Source organism: Trachypithecus francoisi, unplaced genomic scaffold (genome assembly GCF_009764315.1).
Source record: "Trachypithecus francoisi isolate TF-2019V2 unplaced genomic scaffold, Tfra_2.0 Contig00460, whole genome shotgun sequence".
In the NCBI taxonomy this organism is placed as follows: domain Eukaryota; kingdom Metazoa; phylum Chordata; class Mammalia; order Primates; family Cercopithecidae; genus Trachypithecus; species Trachypithecus francoisi.
The window spans coordinates 34,315-54,935 of NW_022680657.1; the positions used below are offsets into that span (position 1 = coordinate 34,315).

Sequence of the window (20,621 nt, forward strand, 5' to 3'; positions counted from 1 at the left end):
TGGCTGAGGGCTACATGGATCCAGAAGTTCCTGTAGGCCCCATGGGAGGACATGGAGTGCTGAGGGGCCAGTGGAGGCCGGGGGTGAGGACACATGGGCTCCAAGATGCGTGGCCTCCATGGTCACAGGCAAATGGCTGGAACCAGAGACTCTAGCAGTGGCCCACAGACCAGATGGGACCGGTCACCCCATGGCAGTCACTTGTCCAAGGCCAGACCAAACCAGACCCTCCACTGTGGAGGATGGCATGAACCTCAGGGTGTCCCTGAGCCTTCTCTCCTTGCACATGTCACCAAAGTACCCCCACCCCCACACGCATACATACATACACAGGGCTCATTTGCACAAGGAGTGGATTCAATATCATTTCCATCCAAATGATAGAACATTCATCTGAAAGACATCGTCCTTCACAAGATACTGTTCACACATCTCTAGGTTCAAAGTTGGACTTTATTATTTATTTATTTATTTATTTATTTTTTGAGATGGAGTCTCACTCTGTCGCCCAGGCTGGAGTGCAGTGGCCAGATCTCAGCTCACTGCAAGCTCCACCTCCCGGGTTTACGCCATTCTCCTGGCTCAGCCTCCCGAGTAGCTGGGACTACAGGCGCCTGCCACCTCACCCGGCTAGTTTTTTGTATTTTTTTTAGTAGAGACGGGGTTTCACTGTGTTAGCCAGGATGGTCTCGATCTCTTGACCTCGTGATCCGCCCGTCTCCGCCTCCCAAAGTGCTGGGATTACAGGCTTGAGCCACCGCGCCCGGCCTCAAAGTTGGACTTCAAAAGAAACTCAGAAGAGACTGAGATGCTAAGTGAAAGTCTTGGCACAGCCCCCGCAAGCACCCAGGCCTTGGGAAGAAGATTCACTTGAACACATCTTTGCACATCTAAGTAGTGGTGTGAGCAAATCCCAGCCATCCTCCGCGATGTGTCCCCCTACTGAAAACCTCACACTGCCAGAAGAGGGTGCTGATGATCTCCCTCCTTCAGAGATGAGGAAAAGAGGATTTGTGGGGTGAGTCGGTCTCACAAGCACATGCAGTTATTTGGAGAACTGGGGCTGTCCAGTTCTCAACTGGAGTGTCCCTCCACCAGGCTCACCTCTCTTCCCGAGGTGCCAGTGTTTCTGGGTTGGTCTCACATAGATGGCTGTGGCCGAGCATAAGCCAGAAAGGCAGGGTTTCCTCCAAGTCATGCTGGGAAAACACTACTTACAGACAAGTATGCACTTCTGGGGCCACCACAATGTATATTTTGGTCCACTTCATGGTATCTCGCAGGTCCTGTAGGCTCTGTTCACTTTTCTTCAGTTTTTTTTTTTTTTTTTTTTTTGAGAGGGAGTCTCCCTCTGTCCTTCAGGCTGAAGTGTAGTGGCACGATCTCAGCTCACTGCAACCTCCATCTCCTGCTTCAGCCTCCTGAGTAGCTGGGACTACAGGTACATACCACCACACCTGGCTAATTTTTTGTGTGTTTTTAGTAGAGACTGGGTTTCACCATGTTGGCCAGACTGGTCTCAAACTCCTGACCTCAAGTGATCCACCCACCTCAGCCTCCCAAAGTGTTGGGGTTACAGGCGAGAGCTACCGCGCCTGGCCTCTTCAATCTTTTTTCTTTCTTTCTTTTATTTATTTACTTTTTTTTCGGAGACAGTCTCACTCTGTCACCCAGGCTGGAGTTCAGTGGCTGGATCTTGGCTCACTGTAACCTCCACCTCCCAGGTTCAAGCAATTCTTGTGCCTCAGCTCCCAGAGTAGCTGGGACTATAAGTGTTCACCACCATGCCTGGATAATTTTTTTTTTTTTTTTTGGAGATGGAGTCTTCCTCTGTTGCTCAGGCTAGAGTGCAATGGTGCGATCTCAGCTCACTGCAACCTCTGCTGCCTGGGTTCAAGCAGTTCTCCTGTCTCAGCTTTCCGAGTAGCTGGGATTACAGGCATGTGCTACCATGCCTGGCTAATTTTTTTAATTTTAGTACAGACGGGGTTTCGCCGTGTTAGCCAGGCTGGTCTCAAACTCCTGGCCTCAGGTGATCCACTCACCTCAACCTCCCAAAGTGCTGGGATTACAGGCGTGCGCCACCGCACACAGCCAAGTTTTGTATTTTTAGTAGAGGACAGGGTTTCACCATGTTGGCCAGGCTGGTCTCAAACTCCTGACCTCAGGTGATCGACCCATCTTGGCCTCCCAAAGTGCTAGGATTACAGGCGCGAGCTACCACACCTGGCCAGACTTTTTTTTTTTTTTTAATTAATCTTTGTAGTCTGTCTCTGTGTCAACGATCAGCCAAAGCTATAAACTTAAGGTCTTCTCAAGTCTTCTCTGAATCTGTGCCTTCCCTGGGGCACTCATGGTGACTCTCTAATTTCCCCCATATATGCAGTTGCTTTTGAATGTCCTGGTCTTCAATTTCTGCCTCCCAAGAGGGGAAGAAGAGAAATGTGAAATGGGTGGGGGCAGGCCCACACTCCTTAAATCCTCTGGAAGTCACTTCAGTCAGAGGGGGAAGGGCTTACAACATTGGGGGCAGGTGCAACTACAATAACCACCACCTCTTTGTCTGCACCTCAGTGATCAGAAGCAGCAATCTGTGAGCAGAGCACAGACCTCCCATATTTGAAGGAGAGGGTCCTTTTTGTTCACCCGGCTCCCACCCACCAGCTGTCTGCAAGCTGCTCTAGGAACGTGTGCACAGCTGCCTGCCAGGGGCATGGGATGGGGGATAGATGGCTGCTGCCTGCTGAAAGCTGAAATTGACCCAAATTAGCCACAATTGGAAGCCTTCAATAGGCTCCAGAGTTCCAAAATAGTTACATCAGACAGATTCTGCCAGCGCAATTGTAGTCTAGGTGAAGAGACAGATTTCTGGAACTTGCTACTCCACTGTCTTAGAATCTTCCTCTCCCCAATTTTTTATTTTGAAAAATTTTGGCCAGTAAGGTTTTTTCAAAGGAAAGAAATTGGCTGGAAGATACTCATATACTAACGTGCTTTGGGAGGAACTTTTCTCACTTCTGAGGCACTTGCTTGTCTCTCAGTAAAGACTGGCCTAAAGCAAGGTTGGGAAGTGACTTTCTCCCCGAGAAAATGTCAAGCTGGCGGGAAGTCTCCTCTCAGGAATGTCTGTGAGAAGAGGCAAATGACCACAAGCTGGTGGATGCATGAGGAGCTCTTGATCTCGGGAGTGGGAACGGACCACCCCCATCTGCACCTGGCGTCTCACTGTTTCCCTGGCTTGTAGCATGGAGATTTATGGGCATGTAACTTTTATGAAGTCACTTTTTTTTTTTTTTTTGAGACAGATTCTCACTCTTGGCCAAGCTGGAGTGCAGTGGCACAATCTCAGCTCACTGCAACCTCTGCCTCCTGGGTTCAAGTGATTCTCATGCCTCAGCCTCCTGACTAGCTGGGATTACAGGTGCGTGCCACCACGCCAGTCTAATTTTTGTAATTTTAGTGGAGACGGGGTTTTACCATGTTGGCCAGGCTGGTCTTGAACTCCTGACCTCAAGTGATCTGCCCACCTTGGCCTCCCAAAGTGCTGGGATTACAGGTGTGAGCCACTGCGCCCGGCCATGATGTCTCTTTTATAGTAAGAGGTCTCCTTGTCTGTATTCAAGTCGGGGGAGGTAGAATGGGGAGCAATAGGTATGACTAGAAAAGAGTCTCCCCACTCCGCCCTCCCATCTCTTTCTCCATCCCAGGAGGGTCCTCTGTGGCCTGTGGAGGGAACAGTGCCCCACACTGAGAACCCTTTTCCTCCCAGATCTGAGCCCCTTCTGAAGGGGTGGGAAAAGTTGAAGGGGAGCTGCTCTGGTATTTCAGGAGGTTGAAAAAGGAAAGTGACCCTACATCTTGTGCAGGATTTCCTGGGCCTGGAGAGGACAAAGGCCGTGGAATCCACAGGGACAAATGCTGGAGCCCACTCAGACCCTGCATTCTCGATGCAGGAGTCCCTTGGGGGTGTTTGTGCCCAGAAGGACTGGTGAAGCTGGCATTGTGTGTGGAACCATCCTATTCTAGAAGCTTATGCTGCTAGTGATGTCATTGCAAGCAGGAGGACAACCCTCAGTAGCAGAGCTTGGTGGCCCAAGCTCTGGTGGTCTGAGATGCGCTGGAGTTCTTCCCTACAGGACAGGAAATGTTCAGAGTACTTTCCTTCCTCCCTGCTTCTCTCCCATCCTCTCTCCCTCCTTCCACAAAACATTTCATATATACATCAAAGAATGAAGAGAGCAATAAACTCTCTTGTACCCATCAGGTAGCTATCAGCCAGCTACAGTGAGCATCTCAGGACCACGTGTTTCATCTTTTTTTTTTTTTTTTTGAGATGGAGTCTCACTCTGTCATCCAGACTGGAGTGTAGTGGCACAATCTTGGCTCACTGCAACCTCCGCCTCCCTGGTTCAAGCGATTCTCGTGCCTCAGCCTCCTGAGTAGCTGGGATTACAGGCGCCCACCGCCATGCCCAGCTAATTTTTATATTTTCAGTAGAGATGGGGTTTCACCATGTTGACCAAGCTTGTCTTGAACTCCTGACCTTAAGTGATGCACCTGCCTCAGCCTCCCAAAGTGCTGGGATTACAGCTATGAGCAACTGCGCCTGGCCTCTTGTTTCATCTTTATCCACTCACATGATCAAATTATTTAAAAGCAAACCCAGACATTATAGTATTTTATCCATAAATACTTTAGGCTGTATCTCTAAAGGATAAAATTTTCTTCTTAAGAGATGGGGTTGGCCACGTGCGGTGGCTCACGCCTGTAATCCCAGCACTTTGGGAGGCCGAGACGGGTGGATCACGAGGTCAGGAGATCGAGACCATCCTGGCTAACACGGTGAAACCCCCTCTCTACTAAAAAAATACAAAAATTAGCCGGGTGTGGTGGCGGGCGCCTGATGTCCCAGCTATACAGGAGGCTGAGGCAGGAGAATGGCTTGAACCCGGGAGGTGGAGCTTGCAGTGAATGGAGATGGTGCCACTGCACTCCAGCCTAGGCAACATAGCGAGACTCCGTCTCAAAAAAAAAAAAAAAAAAAAGAGATGGGGTCTCACTCTGTTGCCCAGGCTGGAGTGCAGTAGTGTGAGCTTGGCTCACTGCAGCCTCAAACTCCTGGGCTCAAGTGACCTCCTTGAGTCAGCCTCCCAAGTAGCTAAGACTACAGGCACACACCAGCATGCCTGGCTAATTTTTGTGTGTGTATATATGATCTTGCTATGTTGTCCAGGCTGGTCTTGAACTCCTGGCCTCAAGCAGTCTTCCCACCTCAGCTGGGACTACAGGCACATGCCACCATGAGGATAAGAATTTTTTTAAAAACCCAATCCCACTATCACACTTTGGCATCTTTTTTTTTTTTTTTCCTGACAGAGTCTTGCTCTGTCGGCCAAGCTGGAGTGCAGTGGCATGATCTCGGCTCACTGCAACGTCCATCTCCTAGGCTCAAGTGATTCTCCTGCCTCAGCCTCCCTAGTAGCTGGGATTACAGGCACCCACAACCATGCCCGGCTAATTTTTGCATTTTTAGTAGAGATGGGGTTTCACCATGTTGGCCTGGCTGGTTTCGAACTCCTGACCTCAGGTGATCCACCTGCCTTGGCCTCCCAAAGTTTTGGAATTACAGGCGTGAGCCACTGTGTCCAGCCACTTTAGCATCTTCTAATGCCCAATCCTTATTTGCATTTTCCTGATTTTCTCAAGTACGTTTTCTTATACAGCTGTCCCCACTTCTCCACGGGGTATATGTTCCAAGAGACTGTGGATGCTGTGAAACCACAGATAGTGCCGAGCCCTTCTATACTGTATTTTTTCCTATACATACACACTTATAGTAAAGTGTAATTATAAATGAGGCACAGGAAGAGTTTAACAACAATAATTGATAATATACTGTAATAAATGTTATGTGAAGGTGGTCTCTCTCCCTAAAAATATCTTATTGAATTGTACCACAGGCAACTGAAATGCTGGCAAGTGAAACCATGGATCAAGTGGGACTACCACAGTTGGTAGGTTTCAGTCAGAATCCACCTAAAGTCCACACTCCGCATTTGGTAGATGTGTCTCTTAGGTCTATTTTAACCTACAGTGACCTTCTCTGAACTGTGCAAGGCTGGGAGTCTCGGGATGAAGGTGTGCTGCTGAAGCTCTTCTCATGTAATTTCAGAAGGCAAGAGGAGTTCCGTGCTTTGCATCATGAGCATAGATTAGCTCATATGATTCTCACAATAACCCCATCAGGTAGTAATTAACTATGCCCATTTTTCAGATGAAGAAACTAAGTCTGAGGGCGGCTTTCCAAATAAATAGAAGTGAAGGTTTCGCTTATTTCATCTCACAGACCATATCTATTTCTCTTCGGAATTTCTGGTGACCCTGGGACAAGCCACAGAGGTTGGTGCCACCTCCAACAACACAGGGCCCTCTTGCTGGTGGGTCCCATTTGGGGAACTTCTGAGATCCGAAGGGTTTGATGACGTGCAGACGACAGGCAGTAATGGCTCGCGTGCTCCCCAGCTCTTCTGGAGCATCAACAAGAAAGCATTTTCATTTTTCATAACTGCTGCAGATACAGACAGCCCTCTTTTTGTTTAGATTAGATTTTTTTATGAGATTTTATTTTTCATATATATGAAGCATATATATTTCTACATGCATATACAAGGTGTGAAAAATAATGAAATGAGCCCTTATGCACCCAACAGGCTGCTTAAGAAATAGAATGCTGACTGGGTACAGTGGCTTACTCCTGGAATCCCAGCACTTTGGGAGCCTGAGGCAGGAGAATCGCTTGAGCCCAGGGATATGAGACCAGCCTGGGCAACATAGTGAGATCTTATCTCTACAAAAATTTTAAAATTAGGCTGGGCGCGGTGGCTCACGCCTGTAATCCCAGCACTGTCGGAGGCCGAGGCGGGAGGATCATGAGGTCAGGAGATCGAGACCACGGTGAAACCTCGTCTCTACTAAAAATATAAAAAATTAGCCGGGCGTGGTGGCAGGCGCTTGTAGTCCCAGCTACTCAGGAGGCTGAGGCCATTCGGCGTGAACCCAGGAAGTAGAGCTTGCAGTGAGCCAAGATCACGCCACTGCACTCCAGCCTGGGTGACAGGGCGAGACTCCGTCTGAAAAAAATAAAAATTAAAAAAAAATTTAGAAATTAGCTGGGTATGTTGGTGCATGCCTTTATCCCAGCTACTCAGGAGGCTGAGGTGGGAGGATTGCTTGAGCCCAGGAGGTCGAGGCTGCAATGAGCTATGATTGCATCACTGCACTCCAAACTGGGCAATGGAGCAACACCTTCTCTAGGAAGAAGAAAGGAGGAGGAGAGGGAGAGGGAGAGGGAGAAGGGAGGAGAGGGAGCGGGGAGGGGGAGGGGGAGGGGGAGGGAGAAGAAGATCTTTGAAGCTACTGTTAGCCCCTCCCAAATGCATCCTCTCCCTCCTTATCCCCCTAGTAATTTGCTCTGAGCTTTTATTGCTTCCTTGCTTTTCTTTATGTTTACCACATTTATGTATGCATGCATACATATTGTTGAAGAATATATTGGTTAGTTTTGCTTGTTTTTGAACTTTATACAAAGGTATTATATATTTTTTGTATTCTTCTGTGATTTGCTTGTTTTTTCCCTCAACATTATGTTGGAGGGTTCATTCATGTTGATGTGTGCACATATGCAGTTTCATTGGGTATTGCAATTTACTAATCCATCATCCCATTGGACACTTGGCTTGTTTCCTATTTTTATTTTTTCTTAATTACAAACAAGGTTACCTTGGGCCCTCCTACCTATCTGTGGAGCACATGAGTAAGAGTTTCTCTAGCATATATCATTAAGAGTGAAATGAAGGATATAAACGTGGCTAACACGCACAGGAGACTTCCAGTTGCTGTATGTCTTTACTGACACAGGATACTGTTGACTTTGAATTTCTGTCAATCTGTTGAGGATAAATTGGTATCTAATTATGTTTTTGAAATTTAATTTTATTTTTTTTGTAAGGTCTCATTATGTTCCCCAGGTTGGTCTCAAACTCCTGGGCTCAAGTGATCCTCCCAGCTCGGCCTCCTAAGTGCTGGGATGACAGGCATGAGCCACTGCGCCCGGCTTGCTTCTTATTATTTTCATGATTGTTTCCTATAAAGAGGGAAATTCTCTCTTTAAGTTGCCATGTTCAAATCAGAAACGTACTCCCTTTTCATCTCAGCTTTACATTGCCTTTTCCTTCTTCCCCCTTTGATTAGTGTTGCTAAAAAATGTGTCGATTTTATTAGTCTTTTCAAAGAGCCAATTTTTGGCTCTTTTGATTCTCTACTGCTTCTTTTTCTTCTCTTATTTTGCTGCTCTTATCTGTGTCTTCCTTCCTTCTACTTCTGTTCCTTCTTTTCTTTCTTTCTCTCCTTCTCTTTCCTTCTTTTCTATTTCTCTCTCTTTGTCTCTCTCTCTCTCACTCTCTTTCTTGTTTCTTCTTTCTTAACAGGGTCTCGCTCTGTCACCCAGGTTGGAGTGCAGTGGCACGACCACTGCTTACTGCAACCTCCACCTCTCAGGTTCAAGTGATTCTCATGCCTCGGCCTCTTGGGTAGCTGGAATTACAGGCGTGCACCACCACGCCCGGCTAATTTTTGTATTTTTAGTAGAGACAGGGTTTCTCCACGTAGGCCAGACTGATCTTGAATTCTTGACTTCAAGCGATCCACCTGCCTTGACCTCCTAATTTTTATATTTTTTGTAGAGACTGGGGCTCGCTTTTGTTGCCCAGGCTGGTCTTGAACTCTGGGTCTCCAGCAGTCCTCCCTCTATGGCCTCCCAAATAGCTGGCATTACAGGCATGAGCCACTGTGCCCAGCCAACTCTCAGATATTTTGTCGAAATGAGATAATGCATCATTGAAAAGCCATGATTGGTTAATGACAAAGAAACAGGAATATAGCAGGATCCTTTTGGACAGGAGGAAATGCTGAAGGATCTGATTAGTATTTCACCTGGGGACCTCCAAGAAAGGATCTTAAGGCACATAATTAGTTATTCTTTCCGTCTTGGACTTGTCCACCATTGTTTAACCACACAGGGGAAGTGCAGTAGGCTTTTCTACCAGCTCTGCATCTGCAGCAAAACTGTGGGCTGAGGTTCCCAGACACAAGTCCTAACAGCAGAGAGCAGTGTTGCGCACGATGGAGCCAGCGTTAAGTACAAAAAGGAGAATTCAAGCAAGTGTTATAAATAAATAAATAAATAAATATTTAGGCCAGGTGCGGTGGCTCACGCCTGTAATCCCAGCACTTTTTGAGGCCAAGGTGGGTAAATCACCTGAGATCAGGAGTTTGAGACAAGCCTGGCCAACATGGTGCAACTCCATCTCTACCAAAAATGCAAAAATTAGCCGGGTGTGGTGGTGGCAGGTACCTGTAATCCCAGCTATTCGGGAGGCTGAGGTGGGAGAATCACTTGAACCTAGGAGGCGGAGGTTGCAGTGAGCCAAGATCATCCCACTGCACTTCAGCCTGGGTGACAGAACAAGACCCTATCTCAAAAAATAATAATAAATAAATATTTAATAGTTGAAGCTGTCCTGATCACCACTTGAGGCAGTCGGGACATTAGCTGAGGAGCTTCAGACTGGAACCACACGTTATCCACATCTCCAGCTTTCCCCAGGCCACCCCCAGTCTCGCTGTCAAGGCCAATACACGGCTTCTCAACATGGAGAAGAAAAGCCACAAGGTGGCCGAGCACGGTGGCTCACGTCTGTAATCCCAGCACTTTGAGAGGCTGAGGCGGGCGGATTACCTGAGGTCAGGAGTTCGAGACCAGCCTTGCCAACATGGTGAAACGCCATCTCTACTAAAAATACAAAAATTAGCTGGGTGTGGTGGCACATGTCTCTAATCCCAGCTACTCAGGAGACTGAGGCAGGAGAAATGCTTGAGCCCAGGAGATGAAGGTTGCAGTGAGCTGAGATCACGCCACTGCACTCCAGCTTGGCTGACAGAGCAAGACTCTGTCTCAAAAAAAAAAAAAAGAAAAGAAAAGAAAAAAAAAGAAAAGCCACAAGGCTCTGAGTGAGTCCTAACGCTTGCCACTACAATCAGACATGCTCTGTAATCACTGTAAAGATGGATGGCAATCTAGACAGTATGAAGGAGCTGAAGGAGCTGGCTTGTGTATGACGTCAGGCAGACCCTGAAAGATAAGGAAGATAGGCTGAGCGTGGTGGCTCACGCCTGTAATCCCAGCACTTTGGGAGGCCGAGGCGGGTGGATCACGAGGTCAGGAGTTCGAGACCAACCTGGCCAAGATGGTGAAACCCCGTCCCTACTAAAAATACAAAAATTAGCTGCGTGCGGTGGCAGGTGCCTGTAATCCCAGCTACTTGGGAGGTTGAGGCAGGAGAATCGCTTAAACTCGGGATGCAGAGGTTACAGTGAGCTGAGATCAGGCCACTGCACTCTAGACTGGGCGACAGAGTGAGACTCTGTCTCAAAAAAAAAAAGAAAAAAAAAAAGGTAAGGAAGATAAGCCACTGCAGAGCGTCCAAACTGTTAAACACTACTCAGCAACAAAAAGGGATGGACTGTTATTAAATGCAACAACAGCTAGGGTAAATCTCAAGGGAATTATGCTGAGTGGAAAATGCCAATATTGTCTGAGCATGGTGGCTCATGCCTATAATCTCAGCACTTTGGGAAGCTGAGGCAGGAGGATCACTTGAGCCCAGGAGTTTGAGACCAGCCTGGGAAATATAGTGAGACCTTCCCTCTACAAAAAATTTTAAAAATTAGCTGGGCAAAGGCCGGGTGCGGTGGCTCACGCCTGTAATCCCAGCACTTTAGGAGGCCGAGGCAGACGGATCATGAGGTTAGGAGATGGAGACCATCCTGTCTAACACAGTGAAACCCCGTCTCTACTAAAAATACAAAAAATTGGCCGGGTGCGGTGGTGGTGCCTGTAGTCCCAGCTACGCAGGAGGCTGAGGCAGGAGAATGGCGTGAACCCGGGAGGCGGAGCTTGCAGTGAGCCGAGATCGCGCCACTGCACTCCGGCCTAGGCGACAAAGCGAGACTCCGTCTCAAAAAAAAAAAAAAAAAATTTAGTTGGGCGTGGTGGTAGGCCTCTGTAGTTCCATCTACTGGAGAGGTTGCGGTGGAAGGATCACTTGAGTCCAGGAGGCGGAGGCTGCAGTGGTGTTATGGAACCATGATGGAGCAAGACCCTGTCTCAAAAAACAAACAAACAAATAAATAAATAAATAAAGGCCAGGCCCGGTGGCTCACGCCTGTAATCCCAGCACTTTGGGAGGCTGAGGTGGGTGGATCATGAGGTCAGGAGTCCGAGACCAGCCTGGCCAAGATGGTGAAAGGACATCTCCACTAAAAATACAAAAATTAGCTGGGTGCGGTGGCAGGTGCTTGTAATCCCAGCTACTTGGGAGGCTGAGGCAGGAGAATCGCTTAAAAATGGGAGGCAGAGGTTGCAGTGAGCTGGGATCACACCACTGCACTCCAGCCTGGGCAACAAGAGTGAAAACTGCATGTCAAAAAAAAAAAAAAGGGGGGGGGTGGGGAGACAGAAGGCAAATATCAAAATGTTACAAACTCTGTGTGATTCCATTTATATCACATTCTTGAAAAGACAAAACTATAGTGATGGAGAACAGATCAGTGGTTGCCAGGAGGTGGGGGTGGGTGGGAGGTGACTGTGGAGGGAGGGCAGCATGAGGGAGATTATTGGGGTATGGTACTATGCTGTGTCCTGTTTGTGGTGGTGGTGGTTGCATGAATCTATACACTTGTTAAGATGCATTGAACTGTAAACATCCCCTAAAAATTCATTTTACTCTATGTTAATGTAGAAAAGAGAGCAGAGAGAGATAGCAATAACCGTTTTCCCAGAAATGGGATAATCTTTAAGCAAGAGTTTTTTTTTATAACTATGAATCTGATCAATGAATTGTGTGTCTCTTGCCTGTTACTGGCCTTTATTTATCTTTAATATTCACAGCAATTCTTGGCCCCTGTTTCACTCCATGTTTACCAGCTCCTCTATTCATGGTGTTCCCCAAATGTGCTAGAATTTACCTCCTATATCTAAATGTCCTAGACACAGCACATAAGGACAGAAATTAAGTCAATGAGTGACCAGGAAAGAAGATTTAGTAAATGCAACATTTTAGAAGTCATTTGAAGAAATCCAGGTTGCTAAGCCAAATATTTTAATTCTCTAAACACCACCAACATTTAGAGAGGACAGTATTTCAAAGTTTACTTCTACCATGTATCATGTCTTTTATTCTTTTAAGAGATTCTTTTTTTTTTTTTTTTTTTTTGAGATGGAATTTTGCTCTGTCATCCAGGCTGGAGTGGCACGATCTTGGCTCTCTGCAACCCCTGCGTCCCAGGTTCAAGCAATAAGAGACTTAAAATTCTGTTGGGGCATCACTGTAAAGTACCTACTCAATTTTAGCAAATGTTAAGGGAGTTAAGGAAGTGTCCAAATAGAATGATAAAAATAAAGCAGGTTCTGAGGTCAGGAGTTCAAGACCAGGCTGGCCAACATGGTGAAACCCTGTCTCTACTGAAAATACAAAAATTAGCTGGGAATGGTGGCGGGCGCCTGTAATCCCAGCTACTCAGGAGGTTGAGGCAGGAGAATTGCTTGAACCTGGGAGGCAGAGATTGCAGTGAGCGAAGATCGCACCATTGCACTCCAGCCTGGGCAACAGAGGAAGACTCTGTCCCAGAAAAGATTAAAAAAAAAAAAAAAAAAAAAGCAGGTTCAACAGGTTCATGTTCTAAAGTGGAAGCCCAAGCTGGCAGTCCAATGGGAGGATGAAGGAAATCTACCCGGTAGCTTCTCATATTTGATAGTCTCTTCTCCTTATTCCTACTTTTGATTGCTTCTTTGATATGTTTGTTTATTTATTTATTTAATTTATTTATTTAGTGACAGAGTCTCACTCTGCTGCCCAGGCTGGAGTGGAGTGGCATGATCTTGGCTCACTGCAGCCCCTGCCTCTCAGGTGCAAGATATTCTCCTGGTTCACGCCTGTAATCCCAACACTTTGGGAGGCTGAAGGGGGCGAAAAATTAGCTGGGCATGGTGGTGAGCACCCGTAATCCCAGCTACTCGAGAGGCTGAGGCAGGAAAATTGCTTGAACCCGGGAGGCGGAGGTTGCAGTAAACCGAGATCACGCCACTGCACTCCACCCTGGGCGACAAGACTCCATCTCAAAAAAAAAAAAAAAAAAGGAAGACCAGGTCTTGGAGGGCTGCATTCCAAGCAGGGGTAACAGTGGATGCCTCCTTTCTGTAATTCTCAGTTCCTGCCTGGACGACTTCACTCATTAGGGCACTTACTTGGCTCTTGTAGACAGTTGAGTTTGAGATGTTTGCTGTAGACAATGTTACCTCACATTTACCAGGAAGCAGATGCCAAGCGATCTCCAAAATATTTGATCACACCAGTGGATTGTCTGTGGTATCTTGTGGTCTTTCTGTTGCCTTTGACAGAAGGTCATGGAATACCAGGTGGCAGGGCCAGGTGAGCTCAGAGGGTAAGGAGGGTTCTGACACAGTAAAGGGAACTGTTTTGTGGCCCAGAATCAAAGATCCCAGATGCCTACCCCCTAACTAACATGGCAGTATTCCAAATACCCATTGACCAGAAGCATCTTATAGCAGGTGTAAGACCTGGGATAATTCATTTTATTCCACCCCCAGGAAACAGATACGCCCCACTCTGGCAACGTCACCAGGCACCCCTCTCATTCACAGAGCAGGTGCCTGTTTTCCCTGGGCCACTTGACATTGGAGATACAAAAGCGGAAAGAGAAAGCTCACGGCAGCAGGCTGAGCCCTGGCGGGGGAGGCCGCAGGCTTCAGTTTGCAAGTTCTTTCTCTCAAGGCCTCAGAGTCCTTCCAGGTAATGTAGACTTTCTTGAGGCTTTTCCAGGTTTTTATCTTGTGGCCTGTGGTCAGAGGGCGTCTTTTATAAGTTAACAGGCGAGTTAAGGTAGGATCCCCAGAGCCCCGGGCTTCCCCCAGCTCCGCTTCATGGCCCCAGAAGAGAGTCCACGGGTACACTTTGAATTACCTGGGCCAGATGATCCTTACAGCTTCCCTTCCCAGTTGAATAATCCAGGGCCCCTTGAGAAACAGGAAAAGGTCTTGTTAAGCCAGAATCCAAAGCAGATCTCAACTACCCAGGAAGTTTACATGGCCCTAATTAGACCCTCCAAGGGAGGGCAGCACAAGAGTGTGGACCTGGCGGTGGGCGTGAAGCGCTCCCCTCCTGCCTGTCCCTCACTGCATTTCCTCCTCGCCCAATCCCCATGCAGGCGGCTCCAGGACTTGGCTCATTGGCTGTCTCCCCCAAGGAAGATGCAGGCTCTTGAGGGCAGGGCATTTTCTGTTACTGCAGGCTGTGTCCCCACCACCTGTCCTGTGGCAGCATCGGCACAGCTCACAGCAAGTGCTGAATAAACGCTCGTGAACTTTGGAAACTCCTCACCATGCAGGATGAAAAACAGTCATCCTCTCTTCCAGAGACACGCATTTTCCTGTGTCACGGGGCCATGCAGTGAAACACAGAAGGCTGGCTTCTACAGGAGTGGGGATTCAACCTAAATGCCCATAATAGCTGACTGAATCAAGAAAATGTAGTTCATATGCTCCATGGAATACTATGCAGCCATAAAAAAGAAGGAGATCACGTCTTTTGCAGAAACATGGACAGACCTGGAGACCACTATCCTAAGTGAACTAACTCAGGAACAGAAAACCAAATACTGCACATTCTCACATATAAGTGGGAGCTAAATGACGAGAACACATGGACACAAAGAAAGGAACCACAGACACTGGGGGCTACTTTAGAGTAGAGGGTGGGAGGAGGGGGAGGAGCAGCAGAAATAACTATTGGGTGCTAGGCTCAGTATCTGGGTGATGAAATAATCTGTAAAACAAGCCCCATGACACGAGTTTACCTATATGATAAATTGCCTGGTTTAACTACTTATAAACCTGTGCATGTACCCCTGAACCTAAAACAAAAGTTTAAAAAAAAAGGTTTTGCAATAAGAAAAAGTTTATTTTTTTAATTCCCCTCCAGCTGTTAACTAATGGGGAGGCCTTCTTTCTCTTGGGGAAGTGCAGAGGAAAATTAAGGGCTTCCTAGTGACAAGGCAGTTTGTCAGCAAGTCATGAGCGAGCATGGCAGGGCTGTGAGGGAAGTGTGTGTTGGACAATATGACACACTGGCTTCTCATTGCTGCTGCCTCTGATCAATAATACATGTTTGCAGAAAGCCTTGTTTTCATGTACACAATGGGCTATAATTACTGCAAAGGTCCGCTGAGGCCTACTTTTAAAAGTGCATTTGTAAGAAGCTGACGAAGTCCACATTACAAAGCAGATGACGAAACTGTAAAAAGTGTTCAGGCCATCTCTGCTGGACACACAGGCAGAACAGGCTGGCTCAAGATCCCTGTTCTCCATGTTGCACAGGAGCCAGAACTGCCCTTCTCCAAGGCTCCATAAGAGGTACCCGGCGAGGCATGGGCAGGCCAGAGGCCTCGTCGCATACTAACCAGCCTCTGGCCAGCGGTGCCCTCGGGCTGGGGCCCTCTCATGTGAGCAAAGCCCCCAGGAGCTTGGGTGGACACAGGCATGAATCAACTCACCACTCCGAATGCATCATTACATGGTCAGAGGAGTGGTCCTCTGTAGCAAAGGGGCACTGGGGTCTCAGGCTCTTTCCCTCCAGCCCTAAGAAGGCTGTGGGTTCTCTGGGGAGAGCTAGAAGTCTATGGCTAAGCCAGGACACAGAAGGACACAGGACACAGGTGTGGCTCTGACAGGGCAGTCTCATGTTTGGCCACCAGCCCCACACAGCACACAGGTGCATGCTGTCACTGTTGTAACCAAGTGAGTTATAGAGAAACACCACACTTGGAGACAAATTATGGAGTCCTTTGTTAGCGGTGACCGAGAGACAGCTAGCGCTCAACATTCTCTCGGCCCTGAAGAAGGGGCTAGATTCTCCTTTATACTATGGTCTAATAGGGGAGGGGGGCTTCACTGAAGCAGTTTTACAGAAGCAGAATAGGCAAAATGTTAAAAAAATTAATTGGTTATAGAAGCAGTTACAAAAAAATCATAAACAGTTCCAGGTGCAGGGGCTTAAACTATCACTAAGAGACAAACGCAGGGGCTTTTAGGTACCTTCTGCCGAGCACATTCCCAGGAGCAGCTGATACAGCCTGCCTCAGTGTCTTATCAGCAGGTGCATTCCTAGATGTGCGTGGAGTCAGCTTGCACTGGTTATTCCCTTAAGGGGGATAAAAGGGGCTGCAAGTGAAGAAAGTAAAATGGAGTTTGTCTGGCTCTCTCTGCTAGGAGAGAGTCACACAGGTTAAAACAAGATATGGTATCACATCACCTGTGCAGATGGGAAGCCCAGACTTGGTCTAGGGCGTTGTGACTTTGTGTGCCACCTTTACACTGTACACTGGCCGCTTGGGCCTCATGGCCTCAGCTCCTCCAGCTGATGTGAGAGAGGCAGGACAGATGGGCCCTAAGGGGGTCACAGAGCCAAGCCAGGCAGTCAGCCTGTCCGGTGTCAGCTAAGGTCTGGCCAGAGTGGCCCCTGGCAGGTGTGGGGAGGGGGCCATTCAGGCTCACCCCTTCCCTCTTCATTCTCCTGAGGGACAGTCACAGGAGCTTGTTTTCGGTCCAAAGTCCCCCACAGCTCCTCCCTATCAGATCCCTTCCCTGGGCATAGGTCTGGGTGTGCAGCCTGGGTAGCTGCTAGCACCAGAGATGGGGCCTCTCTGTACCCAAGGGAGTCCCCTGTGGTCAGCTCCAGTTCCGTAAATCCTGGTGGGGGTGTGTGGCAAGCAGCAGAGGGTCATTGGTTTAGGGTACCTCTCTTGTGCTGCCTGCCCACGCCACCTACCTCTCAGCAGGCCGGCTCTGGACATAGCAGTTGGCCAAGTGCCAGCCATCCCATCTTGGCAACTCCTCCTCCTGCCTGCCAGGGTGACTTCACTTTTTGAGATCTGCTGAGTGATGGGCAGATCACTGATTCAGCCCTGAGCTCAGCCAGGACACAGGAGAAAGAGGAGGGGCTGGCCGGGGCACCCCAGGCCCAGCTTCCTGGGCTCTCCCACTCCAAGGCCCCATGGGCTTCCCTTCCTCCATCTCACGTGGCTGGGTGCAGGCCAGAACTCAAGAGGCAGCTGCGGATGGGGAGAGAACAGGGACTTTTTCCCCACGGAGGCCCAGAACCCACATCCAACCTCACCCCAGGGCCCCCAGCACAGGTCCATGGCTTCCCCTTGTTAGAGGTGAATGTGATCCCGGGCATCATTTCTTTGGGGGAAAATTGGATTCTTTGGGGCTCCAGTTCCTCTGTGTTGCTGGCTCTCCCAGGCTGCCAGTACCACATCTCACCTTATCCTGTGGAGAGGGGGGAAGGGCACCCCGTTCACACTTTCCTCATGAGGCTGATAGTGGCCAAATTCTCCCACAGAAGAAGTTTGCTGCTTCCTTGAATAAACATAGAAATTGACCCTCCCAGCCTTAAAGAAAGTTACATTTGTCTCCATTAATGGAGTTGGCTTCTCGGGAAACCTCCCAGAGAACAATAGGAGCTGAAACTTACCAGTTCGGGGCCTGACAGAGAGCCTGCCTCTCACCCCTCCCTCACCCCTCCAGAGTGCCTCCGCCACCTGATGCCTGTTGACCAACACCTCTACCTCCCTCCTCCCTAACTCTTTGTTTTTCCACAACTGGTTACCTTTCTTCCCGGCCAGGCCTCCAGGACCCCCATCCTCTGCACTGCTCTGGATGCTGACAAAGGTTCCTCTCCTCCTCCCTCCTCTGGCCATGCAGAGGCCAAGCTACACTGTGCCTCTCTGCCTCTGAGAAATGGCTGGGGGTGTGCTCTGCCGGGGACCCTGGAGCTGAGGTAGGGATGGGGGGTTAGGGAGAGGGTGGCGTTCTCAAGAGTCCTCTCTGTGGCAACCCCAGCAGAACCAGATCTTGCATTCCCACCTGGCTTTCCTGCCCGCTGTGCAGTGGAAAGGGCGCAAAACGCAGGGACTAGGTGGAAAGGGCGCACCTGGTGAAAGGAGTGGCTGTGCTTGCGGAGGTGCGCGGCCCCAGCTACTGGTGGCCTTTCCAGCACCTGCCCGTCTCCCACCTGTCTGGCTGCTACCGTGCTACACTCCTGCCCCTGTCCAGTGGCGCCCCGTTGCTACCGCGCCCTGTTGTGACCTCTGCCAGCCTGCGCCGCGCTCCCATCCGCGTCCCGCTCCTGCGCCCGTTCTGCACCTGGCCGCGCCCCGCTCCTACCTTGTTCCTACCCGTGCCCCGCTCCTAGCTAAGCCAGGCCCGTGCCCGCTCCCACCCGCCGCCTCGCGCTGCCCCTTCGGGCTCCTCCAGAGCAGCCGGCACCCGCCTGGCCCGACAGTGATCAGAGCAGGGCGTGCAGCCACTGAGTGCTCTGGAGTCCCTGCCTGGAGGTGCCATGCCCGTGTTGGCCACACCCGGGCAGGCAGGCGTGGGGCAGCCGGGCTTAGAGCCGTACCCCGCCGGCAAAAGCCACCGTCCCTTCAGCTGCGGCCCCAGCGCGCACTGGAGATGGCAAAAGCGACATCGGGTGCTGCGGCGGCTGCTGGCAAAAGCAAGTCTTGTTGGCTGCGGGTGCCCGCACCGGCCAGCGCAAAGGTGGCCCAGAGTGCGGACCGGCGGCCAAAGCTTTGAGAAGCGCCTTTCTGCTTGCGCTGGGCAGCAGGCTGCGTGTCACCGGCCACCCGGCCTCTGCTGGGAGCGCACTGGCAGTGGACGCGGGCAGGTCTCTGGCAGGAGCAGCGCCTGCAGGCACCGGGGTCGGTGCCGAGAACCTAATGCAGCGGGAGTTAGGCGTTTTATTGGGTTTAGTAGGGCTGGATTATTTTCATTAATGTGGGTTGAGGCTGAAAATCGAGGTTGCCCTGTTAGTGCAAGAATAATAGTCCGAGTGCTGTAGGCGCTTGTTAGGGAAGTGGCGATGAGAGTGATAGATAGGGCTCAGGGTTGGTATATGATGTGTTTGCAGTTTCGATGATAAGATCTTTGGAGTAGAAACCTGTGAGAAATGGTATACCTGTAAGTGCTAGATTACCAATGGTCAGGGAAGTTGATGTAAGGGGTATTGTTTTAAATAGTCCCCCTATTTTTCGAATGTCTTGTTCATTATTTAAGTTGTGAATAATAGATCCGGAGCAAATGAATAATATGGCTTTGAAGAAGGCATGGGTACAGATGTGTAGGAATGCCAGATATGGTTGGTTAATGCCGATGGTAACTACCATTAATCCTAGTTGGCTTGAAGTGGAGAAAGCTACGATTTTTTTGATATCATTTTGTGTTAAGGCGCAGATTGCTATAAATAGGGTGGTAATGGCTCCTAGACATAGTGCAAGGCTTTGGGCTAGTGTATTGTTTTCCATTATGGGGTGAAAGCGGATGAGTAAAAATACCCCGGCTACTACTATAGTGCTGGAATGAAGTAGCGCTGAAACCGGGGTTGGGCCTTCTATGGCAGAGGGTAGTCAAGGGTGGAGGCCAAGTTGAGCTGATTTTCCTGTTACTGCTAAAAGAAGGCCTACTAGTGGCAGAATATTTGGATTAGAGTCTAGGATGAATATTTGTTGAAAGTCTCATGAGTTATAATAAAGGAGAAACCATGTTATGGCAGGGACTAGGTGGAAAGGGCGCACCTGGTGAAAGGAGTGGCTGTGCTTGCGGAGGTGCGCGGCCCCAGTTACTGGTGGCCTTTCCAGCACCCACCCCTCTCCCACCTGTCTGGCTGCTACCGCGCTACACTCCTGCCCCTGCCCAGTGGCGCCCTGTTGTGACCTCTGCCAGCCTGCGCCGCGCTCCCATCCGCGTCCTGCTCCTGCCCCCGTTCTCCACCTGGCTGCGCCCCGCTCCTACCTTGTTCCTACCCGTGCCCCGCTCCTAGCTAAGCCAGGCCCGTGCCCGCTCCCACCCGCCGCCTCGCGCTGCCCCTTCGGGCTCCTCCAGAGCAGCCGGCACCCGCCTGGCCCGACAGTGATCAGAGCAGGGCGTGCAGCCGCTGAGTGCTCTGGAGTCCCTGCCTGGAGGTGCCACGCCCGCGTTGGCCACACCCGGGCAGGCAGGCGTGGGGCGGCCGGGCTTAGAGCCACACCCCGCCGGCCAAAGCCACCCTCCCTTCAGCTGCGGCCCCAGCGCGCACTGGAGATGGCAAAGGCGACATCGGGTGCTGCCGCGGCTGCTGGCAAAAGCAAGTCTTGTTGGCTGCGGGTGCCCGCACCGGCCAGCGCAAAGGTGGCCCAGAGTGCCCACCGGCGGCCAAGGCTTTGAGAAGCGCCTTTCTGCTTGCGCTGGGCAGCAGGCTGCGTGTCACCGGCCACCCGGCCTCTGCTGGGAGCGCACTGGCAGCGGACGCAGGCAGGTCTCTGGCAGGAGCAGCACCTGCAGGCAGCGGGGTCGGTGCCGAGAACCTAAGGCAGTGGGAGTTCCCAGCGTGGTTGTCCCGAGCGCCAAAGCCGGTGTCCTGAAGCAAAGAGGACAGCCCTTTCCGGGC

At 50.0% G+C, this 20,621-nt stretch overlaps 1 protein-coding gene across 1 annotated transcript in view; it reads left to right on the plus strand.

Moving 5' to 3' along the window:
- Positions 1 to 20,108, plus strand: part of LOC117084245 — a 49,505-nt gene extending 29,397 nt beyond the window's left edge. The window contains exons 2-5 of the mRNA XM_033212805.1: positions 5,961 to 6,014; positions 17,821 to 17,914; positions 18,626 to 18,948; positions 20,016 to 20,108. Of these exons, the coding sequence (XP_033068696.1) occupies positions 5,961 to 6,014; positions 17,821 to 17,914; positions 18,626 to 18,948; positions 20,016 to 20,108 (564 nt within the window). The remainder of the gene's footprint in view (positions 1 to 5,960; positions 6,015 to 17,820; positions 17,915 to 18,625; positions 18,949 to 20,015) is intronic.
- Positions 20,109 to 20,621: the final 513 nt, after the last annotated feature.